At 38.2% G+C, this 9,127-nt stretch overlaps 1 long non-coding RNA gene and 1 gene segment (V, D, J or C); both read left to right on the forward strand.

Moving 5' to 3' along the window:
* Window positions 1–811: 811 nt before the first annotated feature.
* LOC122116699 lies at window positions 812–1,457 on the forward strand. The segment is given in 2 exon segments: window positions 812–866; window positions 991–1,457. Coding segments are annotated over 2 exon segments (366 nt in total).
* Window positions 1,458–3,229: 1,772 nt separating this feature from the next.
* On the forward strand, window positions 3,230–4,418 carry LOC122116738. Its single transcript, XR_006149011.1, has 2 exons — window positions 3,230–3,414; window positions 3,655–4,418. It is a non-coding gene; the product is annotated as an uncharacterized LOC122116738 (long non-coding RNA).
* The last annotated feature ends 4,709 nt before the right edge of the window (window positions 4,419–9,127 follow it).

The following is a 9,127-nucleotide window of genomic DNA, read 5'->3' on the forward strand; positions in this document are numbered from 1 at the left end:
ATATGTAGGTTTAGGCAACTCAGTAGGCTTCAGCATAACCCAAGTTTATCCTGCTTTTCAAGGAGAATCTCTGATTCAAACACAGTAGCTTTGGTTAAGATGTTTAAAAAACAGAAGTTAATATGAAGACTTCAATAATGGACATTATAAACTATACACACCCCTAGGATGGTGGAAAAGATTGGTCAGGTTTGAAGAGAAGAAAATGTCTTGCTTTTATGTATCTGCTGATGCAAGAAATTCAGAGATATAGAAAAAAACAAGGCTGTGCTGCACAATTCACAAGTTTAACTATTTTCTAATCAATGTAATAGCTTCACATTCTTATTTCATCTCTAAGGATCGCATTACAGGGCAGCAGTGCTGACAACTTGCCACATAAAGATGATCAGTGAATCAGAGCAATTCCCAAAATTCCTGCTCTGGATAATAAATGCCTGTGCCAAATGAGTGTTGTACAAACGTCTTTAAATTTCTGGAACTAACCTTTTGATGGATAGTTCTTGTCTCAGATAAAGGAATAAAAAGTAAAGAGACTTTTATCCTCAATGAGATCAGTGGTCTGCTCCACCCACAGGAAAGAAATGTGCTGATTCTCTTCTGTGGCTACAATACAGACTGTTGCCTGACCTAAGTCTCCTGAGACTCAAATTTGTGTAGATCTACTGAGATGAGACAGCCGTACAGTTGTGTTTAAACTTGTCCAGAAGCTGATGATTTGCATGTGCCAGCAGCACAGCCCACTGCCCTCAGGACTCCTTCATAGGCTGCTCATAGTCGATGTAGCAGTCTGTCCCAGTCAGCACACAACATGGACCTGAGGATCCCTGCTCAGCTCCTGGGGCTCCTGCTGCTCTGGCTCCCAGGTAAGGATAAAGAATATTGGGCATTAAAAGTCCTCAGTGTGATTGATGATGCTTTACTCTTCAAGAGAGCCTTCTTATAATTTGGTTACTAATGTGGATATTTGTTTCATGTTTCCCCTGCCAGATGCGAGGTGTGACATCCAGATGACCCAGTCCCCGTCCACCTTGTCTGCATCTGTAGGAGGCACAGCCACCATTACTTGTAGAGCCAGTGGAAACATTTATAGATATTTAGCCTGGTACCAGCAGAAACTAGGGAAAGCCCCTAAACTCCTGATCTATGCTAGTAGTAATTTGGTATCTGGAGTTCCATCCAGGTTCAGTGGCAGTGGATCTGGAACAGAGCTCACTCTCACCATCAGCAGCCTGCAGCCTGAAGATGTTGCCACTTATTACTGTCAACATGGTAATGGTTACCCTCCCACAGTGATATAAGCCATGACAAAAACCTCCCAGGGAAGCAGAAGTGAGAGTCTGGGCTGCCCCAACTGTTCCTCCTGTGCCTGCACCTGCTGACAGAGATGCTCATATATAGATAATATAGACTTGAAGAGTGTGAATTGTGTCAACACTTGAGATTCATAAAACAATAACACAAGTAACAGATATTCTAAGCAGCAATGTTTTTTTGTTATTGTCAGTCCTGGGGCTTGAGTTCTTTTGCTCAAGGTTAGCACTCCAACATATTGAGCCACAGTTCCATTTCTGGTGTTCTGGTGATTAATTGGAGCTAAGACTCTCACCAAGTTTCCTGCCCAGGCTTTGAACTAGGATCATGAGATGTCAGTTTCCAGAATAGCTAGTATTTGGTGTATGAGCTACCATCAGGAATTGTTTATAATACAAAGAACAGATTCATTGCTTCAGATTTTAGTCATTACTTCTCTGATATCTATAGTATTAACATATTTTATCAGCATCTATTAATAAGATTCTAGGATTCTCCATATACATCTATTATGTACATTGATCATGTCCTTCTATTTTTCCCCTGTGCTCACCCTCCTGCCTCCTGAACTGGAGCCCTTTTTTGGCCCACATAATTACTCTTCTATTTTGTTTTGTTTGAACGAGAAAGGCCTTTTGTTTTGGCTGTTTTAACAGAATGTCTCCAGCTCTCTTCATTTTGCTGCAGATTACAGGATTTCATGTTTCTTTATATTTATTGTGTACATGTATATCTATATATCTATATATATATATACACACATATATGTGTGTGTATATGTATATGTACATATATATGTGTGCATATATGTATATGTATGTGTACATATATATATGTGTGTATATATATACATATATACAGACAGACAGACATATATGGGCCAGTTCATCACTACTTTCTAATTGATTCTAGGACAATTGACCGATTTCAAATTTTCTCTACTGAGAACAGTATCACAATAAATCTATATATGCAGAAATTCCTTTATAAATATCACTTTTGTGTGTTGGCTTTATTTCAGATGTTTCCCGGGCGTGAGGTAGCCAAATCATCTGGTATGTCTCTTTTTAGGTATTTTAGTAACTTCCTTTCTGTCCTCCATACTGGCTATGCTAACTTGCATTCCTACAAACTGAATTTGCCTAGTTTTGAAAGGGAATTTAAATGGAGATGATAATGTCTCATCTCCCAATCCGCTCAACCTTCTTTTTTGGATCACATCATTCCACATTTTTCTGTTCTGTTCTAATTTATCAACAGGCAACAAAGTAACAGTGTATTAAATCATGTAGTTAAACCTTTACAGACCTGATCTTAAAGGAAGAACTGGGGAACCTGGATTGTGGAGATTTAGTAAGGAAAAACATGGGTTCTGTATGTAATGTATCAGTAGTCATCTTTTTTTATACATTTTTATTGTAAAAATACTGTACAGAGGGGTTACAGTTACATGAGTAAGGTAATGAGTACATATCCTATTGAGCATTGTTGCCTCCTCCTTTATTTTTCCCTACCATCCCTTCCATCCCCATGCCTTCAACTAACCCCCCACCCCTCCTTACCCCTCAACTCCCCCCCACCGACCCCCGACGTGTAAAATTCATTTTCAACATAGTGTGTTGTACATCTCATTGCTACAATGGGTCAACCTGTATCCCTATTTAAACATTTTGTTTTTCCCTTCCCCTCCCCAAATTATAAAAATGTATATACAATATGCAGGGCACTGAAATAAAATACAGTGAAAACAGGGGTTATACCATGGGGGAGGAACATACCAATGAAACAAACAAAATCACATAGTACATTATACATACATTATAAACAATAGCAAGAAAGAAAAAAATAATTTGTGTCCCTATCTTGGGGTTCATTTCACTTAATATCATCTTATATGGTCATATGTACATAGCTTTTGACCTTTTTTGCTTGTCCTAAACTTATACTAATTATTGCAAATAAGATTATTATTTTCTTTAAAAGTCTATACATGAAATACTACTTTGGATTCACCATTTTAATTTAGTCCTGGGATTACACTTGAGACTTCTGAAGGAGAACCAACAAGTGGGTTTGGGTTTCCCTATCATCTGAATTGAGGTAAGTAATTTTTGCTTGTAAAGAATATGTTTGCAATGTATTCTGTGGTCATGTATTTCTCCTGATGTTTTACAAAATGTGAATTTGTTTATGGAAAAATGTGCACTGCATCTATATCCAAGATCAGATTGGTGGTTTGAGATAACAGAATGGCTGCAGGCCAAGAGCCCTTGTCTCTTGTAGCTGTACTGCTGCAGAGTTGTAATCCTTCTGAGTTACAAGAATATCCTTCTTCCCTAGGGAGTCGCTTGAAACTGAAACTACAGGTGTTGGGGATCCTTCCACAGGCTTAATTAGCAGTGGCCTTGTTGGATCTGTTTCTTGAAGCTTTGCAGGAATCTACTCCATAACAGTTTCTAAGAATGTGTAATTTGACATTCTAGAATGTGCACTTTTCTGCCTGTTATTCATATTTACAATCATCAGCAAGAGTACCCACTCCACACAGGAACAAGGGAAGCCAGTTTACTCCAAGAACATCACCTACACATTTTGTTGCTAATCAACATACTATCTAGTGGACTTGCCAGAAGTGGGCAGTTGTGCAGGCTTTCAAACCTGAAGTCAAACAAGAATAGAGGAGCATCTGAGTTCTCTTCCCCTGCAGCAAGGTTGGCCCCACTGTGGACCTGGGGAATGGACTACTGCTGTTATCTATCCTATGAACAGGATAGATCTAATGAAGAAACACACAGAGTCTATGAAATTTAGGCTTGAACTTTTTAGTTTGAAACTTTTGTTGCCCAGCGGTAATGATGATGAAAATAATTGATACCTTGTAAATTATGTTTTCATTATTTTAAGTATTTGCATAAGAATTTACCATTCTCCAAATCAGGTTACGAGTTCAATACATTATGTCAGCCCTTGCATCATTCTCCCCCATTAATCCAAGGAAATTTGATACTTGAATTGCCCACTCTGTCAGAATGACTGAAGGAGCACTATGTGAGGGGTCGAATTTCTGGGAGCAATGAAATATATTAAAGAGTGATACCACTTTTTCTGGGTCTCCAAATTCTTTCTGGTTGACAAGACACTCTGATTATTGTTGTGACATTATAAGGCTCCAATTGCAATAGAAGATCGGGACTTGAATGAAGACACTGCATTTTTCATAGGGTCCTTCATGATCCATCAGGTGTCAGGACTTTCTGGCATTCTTACATTCCTAGTGGAACTTTTGATCTCTGCCTTTTCTCTTCCTCTCTCTGTTTCCAAACTCAGTGATGTGATGTTGATTTGAATTTTACTTGGGAGTCATTGTTTTGCAATAGATCATGACGAGTCCAGGGTTTTAGGTTTATCTTAATCCTGGTTCCATCTTGCTTGGCTGGAAGAAGTGAAAAATTAATTTCTCTTTGACAAATATGTTTAGCATTACTGGTAAGAACTTCCAGGTTGCTGAATAAGACCACACTCAAAGGACAGAATATGGAGGTCCCTAAACAAAGAGCAATACTTAGGCAATTATTAGGTGGGCATTAAGGAGCATATGGCTTTTGTAAGGGTCATATATTTGAGGAAACAGTATTATCTTCGACATTTGTAGAAAAGTGATTTTTCTTACAAAGCAAAAATAATTTCAGCATATGGTTAAGGAATTTTATTTTATATTGCAAATTATTTGAAACATTTTTACATTTACAGATGGGTTGTAAGTGTAGTAAAAAATTGCATTTTGTTCTCATTCATTTCAGAATATGCCCTCATAGTTTTACACCCTAAAAATTTCTTAAAAACAGGGCATTCTCTAATCTGACCCAATAAAATGATGGTATCCTAAATCATGCCCTGTGGACTGCAAGACCATTTTGACTTTGACAATTGTAACAGCATTTGTGACAAAAGGACCCACTTACAGGTTGCCTTAACTGGCCTAGATCTCAGTCTGCTTTTAATTCAGAACAGTTTTGCGGTCCTTCCTTGAATATCATAATCTGGCTCTTTTATACATTACATACCCTCACTTCTTAGAGTCGTATGGTTTCTATCACTACACAATTACAACTCTGAATGTTCATTAGAAACATTTTTATATGTTCATATAATATTTTTACCATATTTGCCTATTTTAACTTTTTTTTCTCTCTCTATCCAATGAGTACCCATACCCAGAGAGGACCTACTTTACCATTCCATCATTAATTTTGTTTCCCAATTTTTAATGTTTAAGCAGTTGTACAAAAGAATTGCCATTTAAAAAACCACACATCATTTAAATAGGAATACAGGTGGACCCATTGCAACAATGAGATGTAAAAGTCCTTATGAGGAAAACAAAATTTACAAATTTGTCAGGGAGGGGGGAGTTGGCTGGGAGGGTGGGAGGAGGATGGGAAGGGGAAACAAAGGAGGAGGCTACAATGCTTGATAAGAAATGTACTCATTATCTTGCCCATGTAATTGTAACCACTCTGTACAGTATTTTCACAATAAAAAAATAAATAAGCAAGTTATGAATACAATGCAAATTGATCAATGTCATCCCTTAAAACATTCTCACTATCCATCCCTACCCACTCTTTGTGCACTCTTCATAATCTGGGTGCTGTCCCTGTGCTCTTCAGCTCAAGGTGATTGCTCTACTGCTTGAAACACAGTGTCACTTCTGGTTTTCTAGTGGTTTGTTGGAGGTAAGAGTCTGACAGACTTTCCTGACCAGACTGGCTTTGAACTGAGATGCTCAGATCTCAGTCTCCTGAGTAGCTAGGATTGCAGGAGTGAGCCACCAGCACCTGACTTTGCAGTGAATTCTTACCCCCATTCTCCTTTTCTCAGCTTCATTCTTCTTCCCCTTTGCCCTTGATCCCACTCCATTCCATTCAAGTGCCTGCCCTCTACTGTTGTTTTGTTGAAATTTGACTTCGCCATTCTAAGGGATTATACTAGAGTGCTGTGTGGAATCTACCATCTTCCAGTGAATATATTTGTATGTATTTGTATACCAACTAACCTATTTACTAATGAATTTATAAGCTAAATCTGGCTTCCATACATAAGGGAAAACAGGCATCCTTTGTCTCATTCATTTTTCTTTAAATCTGCACTATAAGATTTTCTTTTTAAATTTATTTATTTATTTATTTTTATTGTGAAACTACCGTAAGGAGTTGTTACAATTACATGGGCAAGGTAATGAGCTCATTTCTTATCAAGCATTGTTGCCTCCTCCTTTGTTTCCCCTTCCATCTCCCCCCACCCCTTGCCCGACACCCCCCACCCCCTTGCCCGGCCAAAGTTGTAAAGTTCATTTTTCAACATAACGTCTTGTATATCTCATTGTTGCAATGGGTCCACCTGTATCCCTATTTAAGCAATTTCTTTTTCCCTTCCCCTCCACAAATTATACCAGCATCAAATACAGTGAAACCAGAGGCTATACGATGGGGGAGGGACATACAAAGCATCAAAGAAATCATCTTATAAATATGTTAGAAACAACTGCAAGAAAGAAAAAAAAAAACATGCATCTGAACCAGGGCAAGCAAAAGGCCATGTGCTTCTGGGGTCACAATGAGCCCTGTCAGGTTCACTGGTTTCCAGCTAGCTATGTTTATGGAAGCACCAAGCCTCACTCTTCCCTAAATGTCGTATTTCACTGGACACATGGAGATCTCAATACTGTAAAATGAGGAGTTCCAAAGATGATTTCAAATTTCCAAAGGCAACATTGGGAGGAAAGGAAGGAAGATGTGGCAATGTTTAAAAGGAAATGTACTATTTACCTGACTCATGTAACTATAAGTCCTCCATATGTCACCTTTCCAATAAAATGTAAATAGAGGCAGGTAAAAAATAGTGTTGTTTTAATGTTTTTCCTCAGCAGCCAGGGCAAAAATTTAGCAAACCTCACACCTGTAAGCCTGTAACTGTGATAATATGGAATGCATAGGTAAGAGTACTGGGTTCTGTGAGCACCCTCAGAACAAAGCATGGGATTCTCCCTCAAAAATGTGCTAGAGTCAAAGTGCTGGAATGTGGTCATTTACCAAGATTGTTTGAATTCCTGAATACAAACTTCAGTCCCAACAAATAAAAACAATAGCATCAAAATTGGTACTGATGATGGTCAATATGCTTTAAGTGGCTGTATGTGTGCCCACACACTTTGCATCATAGATATTCTTTTTGGAGAATTACATGTTATTTAATAAATAAGAATGCTATTTGTAACTAAGGTTTATAGAAAAAAAATTGAGAACAGAAATGTGAAGGTGTCCAATGATGCTAATCAGTATCAGCTGATTTTGAACTGTTACTCACAAGTGCTTCTGAGACCACTCACTGTGCACAGAGTACTTTCTGACACTGTCCAGTCAGACAATGATTGCCCAAATTCTGATTATCACTTGCAGGCAGGTAGTCTGATTACACCATTAATCACACTGCCTCCATCTTTATCCTTCATCACTCTCCTCCGTGCTCTTTCTGCAACTCAGGATCATATCCCACATAGGCTTCTCTGAGACCATGAATGGAGGATTTCTTGTCAGGGAGTCTTGTAGGACCCAGGGATTCCTGTTTTTCAAAATGCAGGATTCAGTTCCGGGTCTTAAATTGTACTTGGAAAAAGAAAAAAATATAACAGGAATATTGTTATTTTGTGTGTAGTGTCAGTCCTGGGGCTTGACCTCAGGGCTTGGGCACTGTCCCTAGGTTTATGTTCTGAGTTAACATTCTACCATTTGATCCATAGCTCCACTTTCAGCTTTTTTTGGTGCTTAATTGAATACAAGAGTCTTACAGCCTGTCTTGCCTAAACGACCTTTAAATTGTGATCCTCAGATCTCAGCCTAAGTAGCTAGGATTACAGGTGTGAGCTACCCATGCCAGGCTAATTACTGTTTTTAATGCCTATAAGAATGAGACAAGGCCACCTTATTAAAGATGTTAGAACATCTTCAGTCTGTACTCAACAAGTGCTCTTTGAGTTTTTAAAGGGAAACTATTTCAAGAAGAAATGTTAAAAGTACAACACAAAGTAGATTTTCCCTGAACCATCTGAAGCAAATTGAAGAAGTAAGAAACATACTCTTGTGTATTTCTATTTATTTGCAACAGATAAGAAATCAGCATTCGTACCCCAGGAAGATAACCTTAATATACAAGTCTAATTCTTTCTTAGGCTCATGTCAAATACTGACAATTATCCCCCATTGTTTTTTGTCACATAATAGTTCAGTCTAGGTCATATTGTCCTAGATCTGCCTTTCCTCCTCTTCCCTGGAAATCTTCCAAAGTCTCTTCAGTCCCCTGATCTTATCAGTCTTGAGGATCACAACCACTTATACTCCTGAATGTCCTTTGGTGTGGACTTGTGCACTTTCCATCAAAGTTAGACTCAAGAATCCATGCTTAGAGGAATGTACAGCAGTACTTCTGAGTTCTTCCCAGGATATCCACTTGAAAGTCCCTGTTTTCACTCAGTTCCATTACTGATGATCTTCACTTCAATTCTATTCTAAGGTAATGGTTGTTTGATTTTTCTTAGCTCCATTATTTTTTCTTGGAAATTAAGTTGCTCTGTGGAAAGAACTTGATGGCTTATAACCATCACATTCCTTGTTGAAATATACTTATGGATCCAAGTTTCTACAGCGGAATGTAAAATTATCTTTGTTACTTGATAGGGAAAACACCACAAAGTTGGTCAATGGGCATAAAATACAGTTGGCTTCTCATCACATTTGACAATTTCCTCATTTTTCAT

The sequence above is a fragment of the Dipodomys spectabilis genome, unplaced genomic scaffold (genome assembly GCF_019054845.1).
Source record: "Dipodomys spectabilis isolate Male_0828 unplaced genomic scaffold, ASM1905484v1 ptg000137l, whole genome shotgun sequence".
Classification (NCBI taxonomy): domain Eukaryota; kingdom Metazoa; phylum Chordata; class Mammalia; order Rodentia; family Heteromyidae; genus Dipodomys; species Dipodomys spectabilis.